This window comes from Fonsecaea nubica, assembly GCF_001646965.1.
Source record: "Fonsecaea nubica strain CBS 269.64 chromosome Unknown Scaff17, whole genome shotgun sequence".
Classification (NCBI taxonomy): Eukaryota; Fungi; Ascomycota; class Eurotiomycetes; order Chaetothyriales; family Herpotrichiellaceae; genus Fonsecaea; species Fonsecaea nubica.
The window spans coordinates 405,556-427,971 of record NW_019173690.1 but is presented as its reverse complement, the minus strand read 5'-3'; the positions used below and the strand labels follow the sequence as shown (position 1 = coordinate 427,971).

At 53.4% G+C, this 22,416-nt stretch overlaps 7 protein-coding genes across 7 annotated transcripts; 4 read left to right on the top strand and 3 right to left on the bottom strand.

Moving 5' to 3' along the window:
* Positions 1 to 345: 345 nt before the first annotated feature.
* AYO20_03667 (hypothetical protein) lies at positions 346 to 1,395 on the bottom strand (the record flags this gene model as incomplete). The annotated part of the gene is made up of 3 exons (XM_022641967.1): positions 346 to 836; positions 960 to 1,218; positions 1,282 to 1,395. 3 exons carry the CDS (start codon positions 1,393 to 1,395, stop codon positions 346 to 348), a joined length of 864 nt encoding a protein of 287 aa, XP_022502200.1.
* A 1,418-nt stretch (positions 1,396 to 2,813) lies between these two features.
* Positions 2,814 to 4,649, top strand: AYO20_03666 (hypothetical protein; the record flags this gene model as incomplete). The annotated part of the gene is made up of 1 exon (XM_022641966.1): positions 2,814 to 4,649. One exon carries the CDS (start codon positions 2,814 to 2,816, stop codon positions 4,647 to 4,649), a length of 1,836 nt encoding a protein of 611 aa, XP_022502199.1.
* A 2,314-nt stretch (positions 4,650 to 6,963) lies between these two features.
* AYO20_03665 (hypothetical protein) lies at positions 6,964 to 8,536 on the top strand (the record flags this gene model as incomplete). The annotated part of the gene is made up of 2 exons (XM_022641965.1): positions 6,964 to 7,261; positions 7,308 to 8,536. 2 exons carry the CDS (start codon positions 6,964 to 6,966, stop codon positions 8,534 to 8,536), a joined length of 1,527 nt encoding a protein of 508 aa, XP_022502198.1.
* Positions 8,537 to 9,300: 764 nt separating this feature from the next.
* Positions 9,301 to 14,446, top strand: AYO20_03664 (hypothetical protein; the record flags this gene model as incomplete). Its single annotated transcript, XM_022641964.1, has 4 exons — positions 9,301 to 10,239; positions 10,296 to 10,350; positions 10,433 to 12,227; positions 12,538 to 14,446. The coding sequence occupies 4 exons, from the start codon at positions 9,301 to 9,303 to the stop codon at positions 14,444 to 14,446; spliced, it is 4,698 nt and encodes a 1,565-aa protein (XP_022502197.1).
* Positions 14,447 to 15,227: 781 nt separating this feature from the next.
* On the bottom strand, positions 15,228 to 16,154 carry AYO20_03663 (hypothetical protein; the record flags this gene model as incomplete). Its single annotated transcript, XM_022641963.1, has 2 exons — positions 15,228 to 15,662; positions 15,912 to 16,154. 2 exons carry the CDS (start codon positions 16,152 to 16,154, stop codon positions 15,228 to 15,230), a joined length of 678 nt encoding a protein of 225 aa, XP_022502196.1.
* Positions 16,155 to 16,702: 548 nt separating this feature from the next.
* Positions 16,703 to 18,079, bottom strand: AYO20_03662 (hypothetical protein; the record flags this gene model as incomplete). Its single annotated transcript, XM_022641962.1, has 1 exon — positions 16,703 to 18,079. One exon carries the CDS (start codon positions 18,077 to 18,079, stop codon positions 16,703 to 16,705), a length of 1,377 nt encoding a protein of 458 aa, XP_022502195.1.
* Positions 18,080 to 19,144: 1,065 nt separating this feature from the next.
* AYO20_03661 (hypothetical protein) lies at positions 19,145 to 21,994 on the top strand (the record flags this gene model as incomplete). Its single annotated transcript, XM_022641961.1, has 1 exon — positions 19,145 to 21,994. The coding sequence occupies one exon, from the start codon at positions 19,145 to 19,147 to the stop codon at positions 21,992 to 21,994; it is 2,850 nt and encodes a 949-aa protein (XP_022502194.1).
* Positions 21,995 to 22,416: the final 422 nt, after the last annotated feature.

Below are 22,416 nucleotides of genomic sequence, written 5' to 3'. Positions count from 1 at the left end.
CACATGACAGCATTCCTCTACTCGTTGGCTCGGAGATGTGTATATAAGACAACTCACACACACACACACACACACACACACACATACACACACGCACGCACGCACAGATGCACAGCTAGCTTGCTTTGGGTAATTGAAAAAAGAAGAGCAGGCACAAAGGGACATTGTTTTGCACGATTACTTAGGTACCAATGATTTACCTGAATGCAATGCAATGCCTTGGGTGTGGTGATGCCACGAGAATTAACATACACATACACACACGCACACATCCCAAATGACTCTTTCGACAGCTCTCCATCGTTCCCTCCCTTACACAACTCTCAGGATCTCGTTTCGCCCTTTTTACAGAGCGAGAACAGCGACGGCGCCTGCAATGACCAGGCCTGCGGCGCTGTAGCCGACTCGTCCGGCGCCGCCGTCAAAGGCGGATGCGCTGGCGGCGGGGCCCGAGGCGGTTCCGGTGCTCTCGGCTGCGACGGTCGAGCCACCGCTGGGCGCGCTGGTCAGGGTGCTCTCCGTAGAGATGATGGTGGTGCCGGGGAGGGTGCTGTAGCTGCCCCAGCCCGAGGAGACGGGGGTGGATGTCGCGCCGCCGTTCCAGCCGTTGCTGCCGGTCGGGGTCGCGGTGGTGGCCCACGACGAGTTGCCCGATGCGCCCCACGTGTTGGTGCCGGTCTGGTATGCCGGGGGTCCTAGGATGATGGAGGTGCCGGTGACGGTGGTTGCGGAGACGGAGTTCTTGGAAGAGGAAGAGCTCGGGCCGGAGCTGGAACTGGAGCTGGACCCGGAGCCAGAGCAGCTCTTGCCCTCGAGGACGGAGAATTGAGTCGAATCTATTGTGTCACGCCGGAAATGTCAGCCTGTTTTGTTCGCTTCCATGTCTTTTGTGATGAATTTGAACCGGGAGACGATGCGATTCGCCGAAAAGGGGGGGGGGTTGTTCTGGGTCTTCTTACATTGGAATTCTCCCGTGCCGTCTACGATGACCAGCATGCCATATCCGGTCGGAGTGTTCTGAGTGCCGGCCTCCAAGTCGCAAGGAACGTCCCAATCAAAGGACTTCTGTGCCGCCGGAAGTCCCTCCGCAATGGCCGTGTCTTGGAGTACGCAGTTGGTGCTGGGTCCGTGGCAGAGAACGAGACTGACAGTGACGCCGTCGGTTGGGTGCTTCTCAGGATCCCAGGTCACAGTGAATTGTTCGCCTTGAGTGACTGGCTGCATTATCTTGTCAGATCCCAATCCCCAACTACGCCCTCAGACGTGATGAAAAAGACATACAGATGACACATCTGGGGTGAGCAGAGGGCCCCAGGTTTGTGCACCAGGGGCGGTAAATGCCTGGGCCAAGGTTGCCAGGCCGGCGGCGAAGAGCGAAGTAGAGAGCGAAGGCATTTTTGAATCGGTTCGACGTCTCTTTGCAAAGATTTCGATTTCAATTTACCTGCAAGGCGTGCAAGTCGTAGAAAAGGCCGTAAAGAGTGACTGTAGTGAGCACGGATATACGTCTCGAGCAAGTGAGTGACGAGGAATGACAAACTCCCAAACAACAGGCCAGCTGGAGGTGGTGTGAGAAGTAATGACCAAAACGAGTGTAAAGAAGGAGAAACCTTCAAGTTCTTTTTCAAAGAGGCGGAGCAAAGCAGAATAAAAGGTTCTAGACAGGAGTCTGTGGTGGCATGTCCACCATGTCGTAGTAGTCGATGGCGGTTGAGTTTTTCGCTCAGCCTCACGGCCTCCGCTTTCGACCCCGTGTTTCATCGGTTTGGGAAATTGGCTGCGCGACAATACGATACTTTTCCCCTGGCACGCCCTGGATTGCCAGGCAGGCCACAGAGGCTAGTCTGGAGGGCCTTATTAATAATTTGACTCCCCGTTGGCGCCGTTCCCAGGCGAAAGCCAACAGTCGATACCCGAGCTGGCCAGGTAACATTCGCCTGGGGTAGTAAATGAGAGGCTTGCCTGGGTACTTGGAACAGGAGCTGAAACCAAGAGCAGGAGAAGGGGAGGGCAAGACATTCGAGCTGTCGATTCGTGCGAGAACACGAGCATTGGTCTCATTCCTGTCTATACGTGAATAGTAGTGAGGTTATTCTGGACGAGGAGAACCGGGTGATAGTCAGAGGAAGCTGCTTGATGATCACATTGGCTCATACTCGTCCCTGCTCATCCCCTGGTACCTGGCAAGATCATCTCAAAATGTGGAGAAACGAAATGCGACGGGAAATTTTGCTCCGAGATTCAGTTCAGGCCCACCATTAGGGGACAAGACGGTGTCTCCTTTTTCTAAAGGTGTGGAAGTAGTAGTGCGGTTCAACGCCAAAGAATCTCCTCGGTGCCGCGTGATGAGCCTATGGTGGACGGATGACGCAGCACAAGGTAGATACTTCCCGCTATACTCGGTACAAGAGTGGTATACCAAGTACACAATCCAGACCTTCACAAGGCTGGCACCGGCAGGATGAGGAACAGCATTCTGAGCCCCTCCGGAAGACTTTCCCTGGGCTTCTCCAGGGACTCGGCAGACGGCAAATGGCCGATGATCCCCCGCAGCCCTCACCGATAACGCTGACACCACAAGCCAGAGCTACACCCAGAGCTACGAAGGACTAGCTACTCGTACCACTCCAAAGTTGCTACGAGGTACGAGGCACAGTGGTAGAAATCAACAAACCACACAAGCCGACATGTTCCAGTGCAGGCGTCCTGAAGCCCCGGAAGCCTGATTTGACTCGTTTCACATCCAATGGAGACTCCCAAGCACCCAAACAAGCCTATGCGATAGCAGCGCTGGTGCCACTGCGTGCACAGTCATGTCCTCGTCGGCTACCACACCCAACGAGCGACCTTTGAGCTCAAGACATACCCTAGCCTCTGCAATCCCCGGCCCAGAGGCTATTCGCGACGACACATCCGTTGCGCAGACTCGTACGTCTCGCGAGATCGAGTCAGAGGGCGTCGAGCTGCGAAAACTGCACCACGCTCCTCCACAGACAGAAGATGTAGGGACAGAGGATGAGTTCTCTGACAGAGACAGCGACTCGGACGAGGAAGATGATGGATATTCCAAACGTCGCTTGCGGAGGACCGTAACACACTCCAAAGATTACACAGTCGAGGAAGAGACGGCTCTGGTGCGCAAGCTGGACCGCAAATTGGTCTTCTTCCTGGGCTTTCTCTACATGCTGAGCTTCCTGGACCGCTCTAATATCGGCAACGCTCGAATCGCGGGGTTGGAAAAGGACCTTTCTCTCTCGTCGGCGCAGTACGACTGGCTCCTCACGGCATTCTATATCACGTATATTGGATTTGAGTGGATGATCTTGCTTTACCGGATACTTCCCGCTCACATCTACATACCACTGTGTGTGCTGTCATGGGGCCTCGTTGCGAGTCTACAAAGTCTGACCACATCGTTTGGCCAATTGCTCGTCCTCCGTGGTATCCTGGGCATCACAGAAGCCGCCTTTGGACCGGGTGTCCCCTTCTACATGACGTACTTTTACAAGCGCTCCGAACTGGCCTACCGAGTCGGACTGCAAATCTCCGCTGCGCCGCTGGCGACAAGCTTCGCCGGGTCCCTAGCATGGGTGATTGTCAAGCTGAGCCAGAATGGACCTATTGCCCCCTGGAGGGCGTTGTTCTTAGTTGAAGGGTTTCCGTCCATCATCACGGCCGTGGCAGCGTGGTATTGGATTCCAGACTCGCCATCGAAGGCCCGGTATTTGACGGCGCGGGAGAGGAAAGTGGCGGTCATGAGACTACGAGCCGAAGACAGTCATGGATCTCACTCTCACGAGCCATCCCACGCCTCGGGGACCATGTCATTGGCCCAACGGATCAACGCCAAAGAAATCGTCACCACAATCCTCGATCCAAAATCGTACCTGACAGCCCTCATGTTCCTCAGCGTGAACGTCTCATTCAGCTCCCTCCCGGTCTTCCTACCTACCATTATCAACAGCATGTCGTTTTCCCCTCTGACCTCCCAGGCCCTAGCCGCTCCGCCGTACCTGTTCGCCTTCTTCTTTGTCCTTTTGGTGGGGAAATACAGCGATAAAATCCACGACTCGAGGTCCCTGTTTCTCATGGGTGTCTCTCTGCTCAGCGCCATCTCGTACGCCGGGATCGCCATCGCGGGATACTTGCACGAGTCCCTGGGGGAGGCTGGGAGTATCACAATCCGCTACGTGAGCGTGTACGGGGCGGCGATGGGACTCTTCTCCTCCGTCACCCTCATCATCACGTGGACGCTGAACAACCAAGCCACAGCCACGGGGAAGGGCACCGGCCTGACCATTCTGAACGTCATCGGTCAGTGCGGCCCGCTGATCGGGGTGCATTTGTTCCCCAAGAGCCAGGGCCCTCTGTACGTTCAAGGCATGGCTGTATGTGCCGCGTTCATGGCCGTCGGCGTCGCCGGTTTAGCCGGGGTATTGAGACTGGTGCTGCAGCGCGAGAACAGGAGGAATGGGTTTGCGAACAAGGAGCCCGGGCTGGGCGGGGAGTATGAGATGGTGAGTAGTAAAGAGGACGAGGACACGGGGGCCGGACCCGGAGGAGACGAAGACGCCCAAGAGACGTTGATTGGTGGAGCGAGAAAGATTGGAGGCGGCGAGGGTGGTTCGGGTTTCAGGTACATGCTCTAACGACGGACGATTGATGACGGGATTGACGAAGGGTTGGACCAACTACTCGTATATTGCTGTAGATACACAGCTAGATATGTAGGTATGATGCCTGGGTAATATCTACGATGGTAAGACTGGTCATCAGATCACGGATTGATGCAACCATTTTGGAAATATGATCATAAAACGGATTCAGTTCAAGATGCAGTGTCAGGATGGAGAAGTTTTTTTAATTCTGGGACATTGTTGAAAGTCAATATGTACAAATTATCGACGCCAGAGCGCTCGTCTGTTGGGTTTGGATGATGTGGTTCTGCTTTGCCTCTCCAGAAGACTTCAACTCTCTCACTTTTTGATGTCGCAGTTTGGACTCTCTACGACCAGCTGAACGATCTTTTCTCTTTTCCCTCGCGAGGCATCGAACTCGAACTCGGCCTCGTAATACAGTATTCACCTCCACCACTTGACCCTTGTGGCTCTTCCCGTCCACCTCATTTTATTTTTCTTTTCCCTCCTGCTCGCCCTTCTCCTTGGCCAACTTTTGCATTTGCTCCATTGTCAGGTTATGTTTGTCACCACGTGTAGCCTGTTCGCTTGAAGAGGCCAGCTCGGGCTTCCATTCCCCTCGACCAGTCTTGGCTTTCTCGACGCTGTCGGATTTGTGGCGTTCAATGTCGGCAGCTCGTCCTTCGTTGTCTGTGGTCGTTTCCCCGGTTAGCAGACCGCAGTCGTCAATAATAGAGGGTCGAGAAACATACGAGCATGGTCTTCACTCAACGCCAAACGCGCCGACGAGGTGTGGATGGCCGCAGTTGACCTGATAGAGACTGTTCTTCCAGCACTCCGCAAGGGAGCTGATGCCCGAGTCAGGTATGACATGTCCTCGGAAGGGAATCTAGCTCTGAGAGACCGAAGTATGGGGGGGCGTGCAAAGATATCTTTGAGCGGACCTGGAGTCGGTCTGAACGTGGGTTTCGTGAAACGTTGAAACGTGTGTGAATTTCTCCCAACAAGATGGGAAGTTAGCCAGAGAGGGTGTTTAGCAAAGCTTTATTGGGAGGGCCTCGGCGAAGACTTCCATCGCCTTTGCCAATTGAAGTCCTTCGTGCCGGGTTGCACATCTCGTTCGCCATGATGACGTAGAGACTGGACAATCAGTAAGAAACGTGACTATCCGTCATTCAGCACAGTTTGGCAGTCACGACCATCATCGCGAATGTCTAAGTAATGCCATTCGGACAAATCGTCATTGGTGGGGCCCCCACACAAGCAGCCCCTCTTTGAAGTGTGTCTGCCGCTGCTTTTACCTCGCCCTTTGACCGTCCAGCATTTGACAATTTAATGCCAACGACGACCGATCTGGAAACCCTTCTGACGAATTGAGATCACGGACCCGGTTGTCTGGTTGCGCTGTGTCAGGCCTGTGTGTGTTCGACAAAAACGAGAATAAGGCGGCGAGCATGGATAAACAGGGGATACCAGCTCCTTGAGAATGGTAGAATGGGCACCAGTGGCTGTCTACATCAATGGCCCCCAGTCTTGGAGCTTGGTCTAGCCATTCTGCAAAATATAAAACATAATCACAGAATAGTTTACACCTCTACAGGGGCTGCAAAAATGTGAGGAGGAAACAGACAAACATAATCGTACCCTGTGCTTGGATCCTTGGGGCGCAAAAACAAACCCTACACCGTGCCCTATCTTGGCACAGGCATCAGCCCTCTACTACTGCACAAGGCTTGAACATTACAAGACTTCGCATGTTCAACCACTCTTAACACGCCATCTTTGGAGAGCCTTCTGCTGTGTCTTGTACAGACCGCAAAGTGATCGAGAAATAGGCCATCTTGGCAGCCGCTGCTTGATCCATTTGAGCCATCCGGGGAAAGAACTAGCGATGACCAACCATATCAGTCAATGACGTTCCTGCTAGGGCCAAGGCCACCCCACTTGGCTCTTCGGATGGAAGACTTGCAAGCTCCGCAAACAGCCCAATTGGGCCAATAACAGCAAAACTAGAGCAGTGAGGCTTCCTTGGCAAAGGGCGGTTTCAGGAGAAACTCCCACAGAAACCACCGCTTCCACTTCAACCTGGACGAAGCTCACGACCTTGGCGCCACCACCATGGCGGATTCAAGCCACAGGGAAAGTCGGCCTGACGCTGAGGTGCCTACCGGTAGGCAATCATCATATCCAGCCCACTGGCGTCCTGGACATGTAGCTTCTGCAGTTCCAGCCTGAAAATAGCAACAGATACATACCAGCCTTACTGCAATGCAAGCACCATTCTCTCCTGCAAAGACCTCTCTGTCCCTTGCATGAACTCCTGCGAATGGCACACAACCTAGAGCATCCAAAAACCCCCTTTATCCATAGCACTGGCAAGCCCTCAGAGTGGAAGAAGAAAGAGCAAGTGCGTCGCCAACATCAACATGCTGCTAGTGTGGCACATCAACGTGGACAGAGGAAGAGATTGCCACGGTCGCAAACTCGCCTTGTCCCTGCGGACCACTCTCCCCTCTCGACAACTCCAGTGCCTCGAGTAGATCTCAGTGGGAGCCGGTTCGATCCCTTCGATGTCTTTTTTGTGAACAATCTATCTACGCATGCGCAGGAGATGTTTCAATCCGGTATGTTTGTCGTCTTCTACATCCGCAGTCTCGATCTGATTTACAGCCATTATCGATCAATGGCCGTGCTTTGCGTTGTCCAGCAGAAAACAAGACATCGACAGATGGCGGTCCGTCACGGTAAAATATGCGCTTGAGTCCCCCTACCTGGTGCCGGCAATCACCTACGCGGGGTCTTCCTATCGCTATTTCTTCGGCACTCAAGACTCCGTGGCAAAATTCCATCGCATCAATTTCTACCATGAAACTTTGAGACAACTTCGAGAGGCCATGCTCAAGCCAAACGGGCAACATGGGGATGCCATGCTCCTCGCAATTGCCATACTAACCATTCACGGCCCTCCTAACGACCTGCAAGGTCGCACTCTGGTAGGCTCACAGCAGTTGAGAGACTACGAGTATTACGGCAGCAAAGTCTGGGAACCGACTCATTTCCAAGCGCTATTCTCCCTTGTGAAACAAAGGGGTGGATTGCACAAACTCGGGATTGACTCCTTAGCCGGCATCATCATGACGTGCGTAATATTCCACCATGCGTTGGGTGCTTGCTCACAAGTTAGGATTGACATTGTTGATTCGCTCTCGGTCCTCAGAGCACCTGCTTTCCCGCTCTTCTTCCCTCCAAGCCCCGTACTGGAGGCTCTTCGCCAGTGCCGCAAACCAGACAAGAGCAATTCATGCCAGGGATTTCGCTTCTTAAGGGGCAGACACCTTGGCCGACGGCTCCTAACCATGATCGAGGACGTTGATGCCTTACTTGATGCTTACGACACTTTTCTGAAAGGCTCTGGTCCTAGCATAGATTTTGGGCAACTAGTTGCGGCGTGGCGCATCTTGCAGCACCAGGCACTGTCGTTGCCGAGTGGCGAGGATCTCCTGTTCAGTCTCTGTCGGGTTGCTGTCATAGTCTTTCTAGTCGAGTGCCTCGAACCCTTGCCTGTTGTTGGTGCCTTCCACCAAACTGGCTCACGGCGGCTGATGCTGTTACTTGACGAGTGTGATAAGCGGGATTATTGGCAGACGTCCCCTGATACAATGCTCTGGGCAACAATTGTCGGTGGCTTCGTCAGCCGCGAGACATCGCTTCGCTTGTGGTACATCGAACAGCTTCGCGGAAGTGCAATATCGACAAATGAAGAGGATTGGGAGAAGGTTTTGCACTTGTCAGAGTCCTATCTCCCATTCAGACACCGGCAAGCGCAAGGATGCCAACAATTCTGGAGCGAAGGGTGCAGTTGGCTGGCCGTTGCTAATCCCTACAAGAGAAGAAGCTAGGAATACGGATTGAGCGTGATAGAGGTGACGAGCTGCATGCAAACACGAATACCACACGTCCAATTGCACGGGCTGACTTTTTGGCCGACATGATAACGTGTCGGCACTCCACCCACACTACATGAGCATTGGTGGCAAACTCCTGGCACAGCCCTACCGACAGGTGGAGGGATGCGTCAATCAGGCTGAGAAGAAATACACCAGTGGGTACGGGGTACGGGGTAATAGAGGGCTGCCTTCGTTATCAACGGATCCATTGTATCCGCCCCCACTGGAAGAGTCTCAAGGCATTCTGGGTAAGGCAGAATCTTCTCTAGCGAGAGGGTTCTTGGTTGAGCTTGTGTAGAACAAGACCAGATCCGCGCAATGCCTTGTTCACGGAGCAATGTCTTGATTCTATTCTAGGTTTGCGAAGTACACCTACAATCTACGAATCACGATCTAGAACAGGGCCCGCCTCGACTAGCCCGAGGTCGAGACCTTTGAACTTTGGTATACTGCTCTTGCCCAAAGTGGTAACGTTAGTAACTAGAACTCCGTGTTCGCTTGTTGGCTTCGCTACTACTTTTCAGCCGTGAATGCACGACGGCACAATTGTCCATGTCAAACTCTCAAGAGAAGTCCCTGGGGACCCTTGCAGGAAGTAGTGTGGCCGCAAATACGGTCCATGTGCTGCCAGCCATGCCAGACATTGTTAAGATGTCCAGGTCATCATCTGGCTCAAGTGTCATGAGCATTGACTGTCTTCGCCCGCCCTATCCACCATGTTCAGGCATGAAGAGAGCCACGGAAAGTATGCGGTGGTGTCAGAGGCTGCCTGGAGTAGGTCTGGTTATTCGATTCACGAAAACAAGGCTGACAGAAGACAAGGCTCTCCACCAAAGAAACAATTGAAAGCCCCCAAATACTATACGCCATTCTCGACCAGATGGCCTGCTTTGACCCTGATCTTCCTGATCATACTGGCTTGTATTGCCGTGCTGGAGTATGGCGTTCGCTCTGGCTTGACGCTGGAAGAGAAGGACCAGCAACAGAATCACAGAAGGCTGAAGAGGCAGGACGCAGGGGTTTCAAGCTCGCCAACAACCGCAATAAGTACAACAGTAATCGACGACTCGAGCTCTTCTACGTCCACGCAAGCACTGACTGTGAGCACCTCGAGTGGTGTCTACATTGACCCAGCGACGACATCAGCTTCGGGTCCATCCTCTACATCAATCACTTCCACCATGCTCCCAGTTTCGTCTTCCACAACAGCATATATCAATCCCATCACCAGCCAGACGCCAACAATACCATCGACCGTCTCGACAGCATACGTCGCACCCGTCACCAGTCCAACAAAAACATCTGGCGGAGTGACGACAACCATGACCACCACGAGCAGCACTGGTGCGTATATTGCGCAATCAGCAACCGACCCCGACATCTCTGCAACACCCGTCATGACCAGCGGCACGACTCCCTACATTGTGCAATCCCAGAGTACAAGCACTACCCCGATGATGGCTACAACGACGGTGGGGAGCGGCACTACTCCATACATCGTCCCATCAACCACCTCGCCTGGGACTTCTGCCACCCCATTGAAGGTGAGCAGCAGCACCACTGCATATATAGCGCAGTCTACGGCTGCTACTAGTGCCTCAGGGAAAGGGACAACCAGCACCACCACCACCTGGTACGAGACGACCACGGGATATGTAAAACAATCGACGACGACAAAATCCACTAATCCCTATACTGTGCCCTCTAACAGCGCGACTTCACGTACGCACACCACGACACCTATAGCATTGACTGGTTTGGGGACCGTAAGCACTACAGACGTTGACTCTGCATCTCAAACCAGCTCTTTCGGAATATTCGGGTTGTCTTCTGGACAAATCTACACAGCATCCACCCCACCATCATCGGCCAAAACAAGCTACCAACAACTCACTGCATTGATTACCTACACCACGGAGGATGCGTCGGGCAATACAGTAACGGCCGTGGCAACAGAGACATACGGCGTCGCTGTAATGACTGAAACAGTCCTCGACGCTTCTGGCAGTCTATCAACCATCACCGCAACGTTGACCTCCTACAGTGGCACCATAGCCCCGACAGTCCTCGCCGAAAGTACCTCTGTCCCAACCACTCCTCCCGATCATCAGAGGGCAAATGAGGTCGAGCTTGGCCTGGCCGTGAGCAACCTTCAATACTTTCGCGCCATATACCTACCTGTCCTGGTAGCAGTCGTCCTCAAGCTGATTTGGGCCATTGTATTCACTTCTACCAAGATGATGGAGCCATTTCATCTCCTGTCCCGGGAGAAGGGTGCCTCTGCCACGGAATCCCTTTTGGCCGACTATCTGGCCACCAGTCTGTCGATTGAGGATATATGGAACATGTTTCTATGTCATCCTGTTGTCACCCTGGTTGGTGTCGTCTACCTTTGCCTGAGCGCTCTTCCTGCCATTGCAACTCAATCTACGACTGTGAGAGCGATTGCATGGTGCAGGAGCCCCACGCTCATTGTGGAACGGTGCAATCCCATGTGGTACCTCAAGGTCGACTATGCGAGAGCTCTTCAAGCGATCCTTGCTCTTATTGGGGTCATCATTCTTCTAGTCATCGCACTGTCTAGTCGCCGTCGCAGTGGGGTATTCTCCAATCCGTCCTCGATTGCTACAATGGCTTCACTCCTCAACAGCGAAGACTTCATGGAGGACTTGCGGAAAATTGACCAAAGATCGAGCCGTTCGTCCGCGAAACAAATCCTCAAACCTTACAGATACATGCTGCGCCAACATCAGACAACGACGGGTTATATCAGGTATGGGATTGTAAAGGCGCCTGAACAATCGCCAGAGCACTCAGTCAGATACACCAAACAGCCGAAATATTCTGCTCTGACACCGCGCCCGGGTGAGAGCGAAATGCACACCCCCAAAAGTACGCTTTCAAACAGATTCCTCATCGATACAATCTTCCTGCTTTGCATTCTAGCACTTCTCGGTGTACTTGTAGGGTACTATATGGATGGGCACGATGATCCCTTCAACAACTATTTCAACCACAACCCGACGAGTCAACTTGTCCTCACAGCAGCTGCCAGTCTACTTGACATTCGCTGGAAACAGTTGGAGCGAGAAGTCCGACTTCTGACACCTTATCGACGACTATTCCAGGGGTCTTCAAAGCCAGAGGCCACGATCCTGGTGTCCCAGAACTCGACGCCTCTAACAAGCATCTTCCAGGCGCTCTGGAGGGGCAACTTCTTCCACGTTTTTGTGGCCTTTGTAGCCATTCTGTCGGATGTTTTGATCATTGCCATCGGTGGCGTGCCGTTCAACTCTGCCCAGATCTGGCTCGATTTCCTCGTCAGTATATACACCAGCTGGGCCATCCTGGCCCTGATGGTGCTGACCGTTTTCGCAATTTTCCGCTGGCGGGCGTTGAACGAGAAAATGATGATGCCGTGCGAACCCACAAGGCCGCTTACCGTATGGCTGATGCTGTGCAATCGGGACAATCACCTCCGCGAGGACATGCAAGGGTACGAAACCATGGCGCCAAGGGAGAGAGACGACAAGGTCAAAATGAGAGGCGGGCTGTACTGGGCCGGGTGGCTCACGCAGCCGGACGGGTCCAGGCGCTGGTGTTTGGAAAAGGAGAATGGGCAGGCGTCGGGGATGAACATGATGTATGATCATCACTAGTGATAATGTGTAATACAATGAACATACCTTTGACACTCGATGGCTGGGACATTCGCTGCGGAATAAAAGGTGCTCTTCGCACCAACGGCTTTGCCTGTCTCGCGGTGTATACATAGAAGCAATATCGGGTTAGATCAATCCGAAATTGATACTCTCATGGTGCCACTTTTACTCGACCACAATTATTGCTTCTTAGTTGGCCCAGTCGATGTATATTATCAGGGCGGCATCATATTTTTCCCATAAGAGGTTAGAGCACGACTAATGACCCTTGTTTCCGCCCGTCGCGTCCAGGGGCGCGCCTTCCTCCTCCCCCAAAATCCAGAAACAGAGCCCTCAATCGGGCGACATCGTCCACGACGGCAACGACGCGCCCACAATGCTGCAGTCTCCGGCAAAGAGACGAAAGATCGAACCGAGTCTGTCGCAGCCAACGAGTGCCACCTCGGCAGCCAACGGACAGCCAACGACTCCTACCAGAGCCTCCTACCGCTCTCCCACCAAAAGTTCCTTGGCACGTTCCCATCCGCACCTCATCACTCGATCTGCCCGCCGCTCAGCCACCGAACCAAGGGGAAGGCTCTTGAGGGACGAAATCCTGGGGAGACATGAGCATGTTCCCGAACCGCCCAAGACGGCATCCCAGGTTCCTAGCCAGAAGAGCCTCGACGGTGCACCCGACCCATCTACCACACAAGCGAACGAAAACCTGTCGGTTCAAGATTCCACTGCGTCGCTCAAGGAGGCCACGACCACAAGAACAGACCAAGTCACCGACATTGACCGGCCGGCGCTGAAAGAGCGGCAGCCCGCACAACATCCAGCCTGGGAGAGATCTGCATCTAGTGAAGAGGCTGCTCCACCATCAATCCTGCCCAAGCTGGTCACTAGAAAAGACACGGATGCTAGACCTGTTGCGCGAGGCGTGAGTGGCGAACCCGAGCTACCTCCCACGCCTGTTGAGCTAGGTCTGAGCCCTGCACCGGAACGGCCTCGTGGTTTGGCATCCAGCAGCAGCCCAAGGAGCTCAAAGATGAGTGGCAGATCAGGTAGATGGAGAGATGAATCACGGATGCCCGTCACAAGCAGTCCTCTCAAGCCTAGAGCCCCTCCAATCGATGAAGCCTCCGACGGACAGAGCGTCAGTGGGCAGGACGATGCGCAGGAAGCACCAGAAAGTGAGCTTGAAGAGGCACAAGAAGACATCGAGGCACCTTCTGAACCACGTGGAGAACAAGCATCGACATTGGAGACGCTGAGAGGGAAATTACAGCAATTAGAAGGAGAGAACGAGAAATTGCAGGCAGCTCTTGTTGATGACAAGAATGTGAGCGAGGAAACTGTTTCTATGCTACAGCAATCACTCTTGGAGGACAGATCTCTCCGAGGCCTCGGGTCTACTGATGGCGGCGGAGCAATGTCCGCTCACTTATCGTTGTTTGCACCTGCTAACCTGCAACTGACTGCTCGAACGGAGACTAAGGTAATCAGAGATCGTACGAAGATTGTCCACTTGTTGAAAATTGACGCTCCACCCCCGTGGCTCCCAGATGCACTCTCCTGCGCTTTTGAAGTGGTCGTTGATGCGGAAAATGTCCAGGTTGAACACATTGAATTGAAGGAAGTAATGAGCAGAGCGCGCCGTACCAAGACAACGAAAGCCGAGATCTTCAAATGGGTTAATGGCCGTCTGGAGCATCCTTTACACCGGCTTGATGTCGGTGGACTGATCTGGGGAATCGGGCGATGGTTCAATGCTGCAATTGAACGTGCCAAAGTATTCCAGTGGCTGGATATCAAATACAACAGCTCTTTGTCCGATGATGAGCATCAGATCAAAGAAGAAAAGGATCAACAGCTGACTCAGGACAAGGCTATTGAACTGGCACGCTACTTGGATATGACGCAGAATGCGGCAGTCGACGCAGAAATGAATACCACAGCAGGCGGCAAGAAATTCAGGAGGAAGGTCATGCTCTCATGGGCCATCAATATTGACTGGGCTGGCGGACCTACATCTGACATCCAGATCTCTGTTTGTGGGATTCCCCAGAAAGCAGAGCCTGGATTGAGGACGGTCTTCTGCAGCTTGATCCCAACGCTTGGTGTCAAGGGAGCATTCGAGAACATTTGGACATTGATCCATGGAGACAGCGACGAGTTCAAATTTACCAGTACGCTGAAGGGCAAGAAAAAGGCGTGACAGGGGATGAGGATGTGCTGAATCACGAAGACATGAATTGACGAATATTGTGAGATACCCCTCTAGCTCTGAGCAGGACCGTTGGGTTGTGAATGTCAGGAATAGAAGGACACGGCTCAAGAGTCTGCTGTTGGTCCGGGCTGGTTTGAGTTATCAGGCGTGACCAGCCAGAACAATGAAATTTGCCCATGAAAAGCTTGACAAGATCCCTTTTTACAGGAACCAAGGGCTTTATTGATTGGAAATGCGTCGTTGCTTTTACGGCTGTCACTGAATTTTCATTTTTCATTTTTCTATTGCGCCAATGCACTGCCTGGAATCCATGTTCGGGGACCATGTCAAGCCATACGAAGGTGGGAATGGATAGGAAAGACCTCCTGTGAATTGAAACACGACGATGTTTTTTTTTGGGGGTTCCGGATACTAGTATTGATCTCGCACGTTTGACTCATGCCCGAGCCTCGCATGCGCATGGCACATGATGGCAATCATGTTTTTGGGGGTATGACTTTCCTCCACTCAATGCATGTTCTCATCCCATTTGAACGCAATCCCTCGCCGAACACTCTCTCTCTGCGCACTCTCCCATCTCTCCGAGCGCTCTCCGCCCCCCAAACCGTAAGTTCATATCATAGGCCCTAGACACAGAACACCGAGTGCAGATCTTGGTGTAGTGTTGTCGTAGTTGTTGTTGTTGTTGTCGCAAAGTGGTCGAGGAGTTGAAGGGAAAAGAAAAGGTGGAAAATTGGTATTCTTTTCCCCCCGATCTTGTCTTCTTTGTTTATTTCTTCTTGGCCTCCTCTGCCTCCTCCTTGGCCTTGGCCCGCTTCTCGCGCGCGCCGACGAACCGGGCCTCGCTGCGAGCCTGTCTCAACTTCCGGTACGCGTCCTCCTCGCCCTCGGGCAGGTCGCCCTTCTTGATCTCGCTGAAGCCGTGCTTGAGGCCGACGCCGGCGTCGATGGCCATGACGTCCCGCACCGACGTGGCGATCTTGCCGTCCTTGTTCTCCGCCGATTCGGTCGCCAGCTTGACGTCAGCCTCGGACGAGTCGAGTTTCTTGTGCTGTCCGGACTTGCGCGGGAACAGGATCAGTCGGGCCTTGTACGCCTTCAAGCGCGACACGTTGAGCGCCAGGGTCTCTTGGTTGGTGTCCACGCGGCGGGCGTCGACGGCGATGCCGATCGTGGGTGCCAGTTTGCGGGGGATGCCGGCTTCCTGTGTAGCGGGCAAGATGTTAGTGAAATGGCTTCCATAGGGCTTTTTTTTGGCATTGGAGGGTAGATTTTGGTTGCAAAAAGGGAATGAAATATTTCCAGCTTTTGTGGGGTTGGCTTGTGAAGGCGCAGTGCAAATGTATCTTATTCCCGGAACCATTCTCTTTCTCACATTCCCCTTATTTCAATCCCATGTCCCTTCGATGACCAGACCCAATTGTAGGATGGAGATGAGGAGGGAAAATCGTACCTTGAGTTCCGTCAATGTGAACCCCCGACCGGCCCGGGCACGGCGGTTGTACTTGATCGTAGGACACCTCACGACGGGTCGGAGCTTGTCGACAGGTCTGGGGGCAACGGCAGCGGCTTTGGCCAGACGAGCTGCTCGGCGTCGAGACTTGCGGCCGGCCTGGTCAAAGTGCACGCGGACGCGGCGCTGCCAGTCCTTGTGGAAGTGGTTGTTGGGGAGTTGCTGGTTGTGCTTGATCGCCATTGTTGCGAGATGATCGAAAAAATGGACGAACAGAAACAGAAAAAAAAGGAGTGTCCCCTTGGGAGAGTTGTGGAAGAGAGGGGATAAGAGGTTTTGGGATCCCGAGCACACCACACACACACACACACAAAAGTCAAGGTCGAACTTTTGGTGGAGTGCGAGGATGCAATTTCGAGGCTTGGCAGAGATAATTTGGGCCAAGATTTGTGTAGTCACGTGGTATATTCGCTCTACTTTCGGACTAGCCTCTGAACTCAGCCTCGCGAATTTCTATGAGCACCACCTCAAGGCTGGGAATACTGACTGCTTCGTGCAGCGGACACGATTTGTTCCATCGAGTTCAGACCACATTTCTCGAGACTGGTACTCGTTCATAATAAAAATTGAGCATGTTCTCCATTGATATGACTGAGCATGAGCTACCACGGTAGAGCCTTCCTACTGTAACACTGCCAATTTGTAGCCTCCAATCTTAACGCCGGATTCGGGAGGGTATCATTACAAGCATATCTCCAATCATCATTCGTTCCATCATCTGCACCTGCCATTCAGGCTTGACTCCAAGACCCAATCCCAAGTCCAACTCCTTGAGAAAGCTTCGCCTTCTTCGCCTTGATGTCAGACTCTCCAAAACTCGCTCCTCGCTTTCTGAGCTGACCGGGTTTCTTGATGGTACCAAATATCTTGCTCTGAAGTAGATTACTTGAGCGCTCTGCACCTTGAGATAGCCTCAAGCTCTCCTGAGAGCCTGGATTTCGACGCAACATATCACTCGCCAATGAACTGGCCTGAGACTCTGGAATGCTGTCATCGTTGTTGCCCTCTTCGACATCAGAGATGGAAATGGTGCTATCTCGGTCATGGCGCTCTCTTTCAGCTGACTCCATGGCCAACTGGGAAGAGGGTGCGGAAAAGGGCACCACAGACCCTGGGTAGCCGTCATGGGTGGCAGGTTTGACTTGTATCGGTGTGGTCTGCAGTGACGACAGAGAATGAGCGCCACGGGTATGTCCATGCTTGAATTTGGAGGTGTGCGTTCGCGTGGGAGTCGAAGGGACGCTAAGAGACTCTCCACTGAGTACTTCACCTGCGGCTAGAAGGGCAGCAATGTTTGAATGGTTTGGTACAGGTGCAGATTCTGGGAAGCGAGGTACAGGCTTCCGGTGGGGAGTCGTGAAGGTGTCGCGAGGAGTGGTGTGCGATGGCGACAGACACTTGAACTTGGTGAAGTGCTCTCTGTTCTCACGAATTCGCCTCTTCAACAGGGCATTCTCCTCTTCAAGCAATTCGTTTCGATCATTCTGCAACTCGACAAGCTTCTTTGCTCGAGTCAGGCGCTTCTCTACTTCGTCACGCTCCTCCTCCAAAGCTTGACATGTTTTGGTCAAAGCCTCAATCTGCGGCTGGGGTGGAGGAACCGAGTTTCGTGACTGCATTGACGCACGGTGCCTATACTCGGCGGTTTGGAGAACCTCGATCTCCCGACGACTCATTTGTTGTTCAACTTCGGCTCGTTGCGCAGCCTGGTCCGCCTCCATAGCCAGAAGACTGTGTTGCAGTTTGAAATGAGCGGCCGACGTTCGCGCTTCTCGCACTGCTGCGACCAAATCGGTGGCCATGCTTCGCAATTCTTCAATGTCTGCTTTCGCGATCGCATCTTGTGTTGGCAAGGCGTTGAGGACATTCGATCTAATCGCTGTTGGTGGAGGTGAAGCAAGCAGGGCATCGATGGGAGCAGAGTTGATGCGATTGACGGGAGACTGAAAACGAGGAGGTTGTGTCGATGGAGGCGGGGTCATGGAGGCTGACATGGGTGGAGGGGATGCATACGAGGATTTGTTCATGCTGTCTGCGGAGCGAGTGCGGACGTAGGGAGGAGTAGCTGGAACTGTCGAGTCATCCACGGGGGATGGTGAGTTCGCCATATCGCTATCGACCTCAGACGGATGATCCAAATCGGTGGCCAGCTGGGTGCCAATTGTCCAAGAAATAGGTAGATGACGGCTTCACGCAGCGCAGGTTGCGCAGAAAGCCGCCGTTTAGAGGATGCGACCTTGGCGACTGAGATGGAATAGGGTGAAGCGGAACAGCGCTTCGGCACAGTGCGTTCAATGTCGAGAGTATGAGGTGAAATACGGACAAAAGAAAGACTGGGTCAGGGCGCGAGCCTGGAACTCTAGCTAGAGAATTCGGGTAAAGACAGAAAGATGCACAGAATGCAGGTTGGTATTTGACAGAATTTGAGGAGGATTGTGAGGGCAGGGAGAGGGGGAGGAGGGACAGAGATGGTAGAGGAGAGGCTGGGAAGAGGTTGAGGTCGAGGTCGAAGTGGTGGTGACGGTGGAGTGGGAACCCGGCGGCGCTGGAGGCACTGGAGCAGCTGGCGATGGAACAGTGCGCGTAAGAGGCAGGGTGGAGCGGACCCCGTCCAAGGCTAAACCCCTACAAGGACCAGTAGAGACCAGAACGGAGTACGTAGGTAGAGTTTTAGGCACCACGGCCGCCGGGGTGTCACCTGGAGGCTTGGGATTCGCGCATCCTCTTAACTGAACGCGGTTTGGGCCCTACTGGAGGCGCCGGACGCGTCAAATTGGCGTCACCGTGGCGTGGCCTAGCGCGGTCGTGTAGGACAACCACCAGCCTAGGATTTTTTCCTGCTCACCCTGTCACCCCTGACCAATGTCAACATCCCAGGGACCTTTTTACACAGGGTTCAGCTTCCTCGAAACTGATATCCTCTGAGCTTCTGAGTTCTACAGTACCCCCCAGCAGTTGTCTGCAACCAGAGCCAGATGATATTCCCATCGGAACCCATGTCCTCAGCGAAACTAGGCTCACCAACATCTCGTCTCTGAGAAAGCATGGACCACCATAATGAGCAGGGGTCCCATATCCCCGTGCGTGGTACCCTTCCACGGCTGTCCAAACTCCCAATGCCACGTGCAGTGGCCTCGAGTGACAACCTGAAGTTGTCGGCTCGCTCAGCAGCTATGTCAAACATGCACCATGAAGAAGTGCGGAAGACCTCGCACATTCCGCGGCCCCTCGGAGAGAATGTCAATCAGTCAATCCGGTCTCGATATGGCTGGTTGGATAAACCCGTAACCCCAAGGAGCGAGTCGCCCGTGAGAGACGCTCTTCGCGACGTGCAAATGACAGCCATGGACACGACTCCTCCTGGATCCAACCAAGACCATCCCGTGTTTGAGAACGGCAATGAGAATTCGACTGTAGCAACGGCCGGGGCAAAGGATATGCACCGACCTCAACAGATATCTCCAACTCCTTTGTCAATGGTACCTCGACCTGATTCACCCATCAAGAAACCGTTTCGACCTCCCGGGAGGATCTCGCCGACGAAGGACTTGATGGCCCTTCCTCCGGTCGTCTCCCCCGGCGAAATCTACACACCCCCAAAGGCGTTCGTCAAAGGTCAGCGATCACGGATTGCAAAGCCACTTCGAGAATCTAGGCGATCCTCCAGTTCAACTTTCGGTGTCCCTCATAAGGAATCTCCTGGAGTGCCACCATCAAAGCTGTCAGCTCAAACCTTGAAACATCGGCCAACATATGGGGACCGGGGGACAATGTCACCTACGCCAGCGTCAAAGCAGTCTCTTTCATCCCTTTTCAACGCCCCTTCTCCCCCACCGCGGCCCAGTGGGAAGCTGGCAGTTTCCGGCGTTGAATTGTCGCCAGCACTTCTCAAGCCTAGATCAAGAGGCGAGAACACTCTCGCGCCGTCGACTTCTCCCACCAAACCCGCAACAAAAGCCAAAAAAGCCGCCCCGCCCCAGCAAGATACCGCTGCGGCGCAAGAAGCCCAGGCAATGAACTCGGCAAAATCATCGGCCGCGTTACGAGAAACGATTGCAAAGGCAAAGGCTGCAAAAAGAAAAACTCGCGAGAGTGCCGGGACACCAAGCGCCCCGTCAGCTGGACCTGGCGACTGGCCTTTGGACTTTGTCGATGAAAGTGCACTTTCAAGCGGCGACAATAAAGGTCTCTTACGAAAACGAATACAACAAGCCGTGACGTCTGGTCAATTGAATATTGCGGCAATGAAATTGAAGCAGATGCCTTCAGAAGTGATGAAAATGTATGAATCAGAGAACAGCATGACGAATTGGGCTGAGATGGTGGATTTAATAAAACTCAATGCTGCAGACAACGAACTGGAGGAATTGGGAGACGACATTTTTCCTGATTTTGCCGACTCGGACCTAGCTGACGACGAAGTGAACAGGGGTCAATTTGGCGGCCTCGAAACATTGGACCTGCGCAGGAACCGATTGCATCAACTACCAACCGGGCTGCGAAAGCTGGAAAGACTCCAAGTGTTGAACTTGGCTGGCAACAAATTTGGCAACAATGCCCTTGAGGTTATCGGCCAGATTCCCAACCTAAAGGAGCTCATCCTCGCGGAAAATGTCATCGAAGGCACGTTGGAACTGGGTGGACGTATGAGCGAACAACTGCAAGTTCTGGACTTGCATGGCAATAAAATCCAGAGTTTTGGCGCGGAAGGGCTTTCACTGCTCCCAAACTTGAAGGTCTTGAACATCTCTGGCAATAAACTTTCAACAATTCCTTGGGAGAGTCTACCTACCTCAAGTCTGGTCGAACTCAACGTTTCGCGAAACCGCATTTCGGGAACCTTATTGTCCAGTGCGCTAGCCCTCCGCGACCTGCGTATCTTGGACGCATCCTTCAACGAGCTGGAGGAGCTCTCCGACAGCGAAAGTACCCCAGATCTCCCCAACCTGCGTTCCCTTGCCCTAAAGGGAAACAAGATCACCGTCCTCACATGCTTAGCGAATTGCAGCCAACTTAACACCTTGGACGTATCGGACAACCAGTTGAAAGAGATTCCCTCTGAATTTGCGCAGCTTGAAAACCTGAAGGCTGCAGATTTTGGCAACAACAACATCCGGCTCATTTTGCCTGAGATCGCGACGATGGGCAACCTGTCGAGCCTCAACATTGTTGGCAATCCACTTCGTGAAAAGAAATACCTCACCATGACTGCTTCTGAGCTCAAGACGGACCTCGAGAAGAAGCTTGAGCTGGACCACTCTGAGACGACTGGTGTGGAGCCGAGCGACAACCTTAGCAGCCTCGACTCCAAGGCAGAGTACCGTTACAGACCTTCCAATGGGACTCTCGATCTTTCGTCCCTCTCCCTTACCACCATTTCTGTTTCTGAAATCGACTTATCCTCACAAGTCCATACCCTCAAACTCTCCAACAACGAGCTGTCAGCCTTCCCCGCCGACCTTCTTTCACACCCCTCCCTCAAATACAGCCTCCAATCTCTCGACCTCTCTCACAACCCCCAACTCCATCCCACGGAGTACCTGGCGAGCGAACTGTTCCTCCCGAACCTGAAATCGCTCTACATTGTTTCCACTGGACTCACCTCTCTCGACGCGCTCACGACATACCTGAAAGCCCCGGTTCTGACGGAGTTGAACATCTCATGCCACCGCCTGACAGGTCACGTGCCGTGGGTTCGCGCGTGGTGGCCGAACGTCAACACCCTGTTGGCCACAGACAACTGGTTCTCCTCGATCGACGTCGAGGCAGTGCGCGGACTCGAGGTTCTCGACATTAGGAACAACGAGATTGAAAGCCTCCCGCCAAAGCTGGGCCTGTTTGGCAATATCCCGGGCGCCAAGGAACGAAGAGAGGGCCGACTGAGGGTGTTGGAGGTCAGTGGCAACAAATTCCGCGTCCCGAGGATCACGGTCGTCGAAAAGGGCACGGAGGCTGTCCTGAAGGACCTGAGGAGGATGGTCAGGGAAGAGGAACTGACCGACGAGTGGAGAGATGCGATATGATTTCTCGCTGGCTTTTGATACTGCCGGCTTTTTAATCCCGTCCGTGTCTCCAGCGTATGCGCCCCCAGCGAGCGGCCAGGCCTCTTTACTATTCCCTTTTTTTTCAGCGTCGAACATTTCCCCGTGCAGACCTTTGTTTTGGAGCCTTGGACCACAAAAGACTTTTTTTCTTTGCCGCGTTCAAGCCTTGCAAGTGTCTATCTCACTCATGCATGCATGCTTCCCCCCTTTTCCCCGATACCCCGACCTCCCCCCTGGTCCACGCACGCTACGATTGTGCCGCCCTTTGCACCGCATGCGCGGGTGGACGAGAGCCATCTGCCCTTCTGAACAGGCTGGCTGGCTCGCGGTGACACATCTGAATGTGTATGTGCATGTGCATGTTTTAATGGTTGATGTCATGGATCCCTCATTCACCTTTT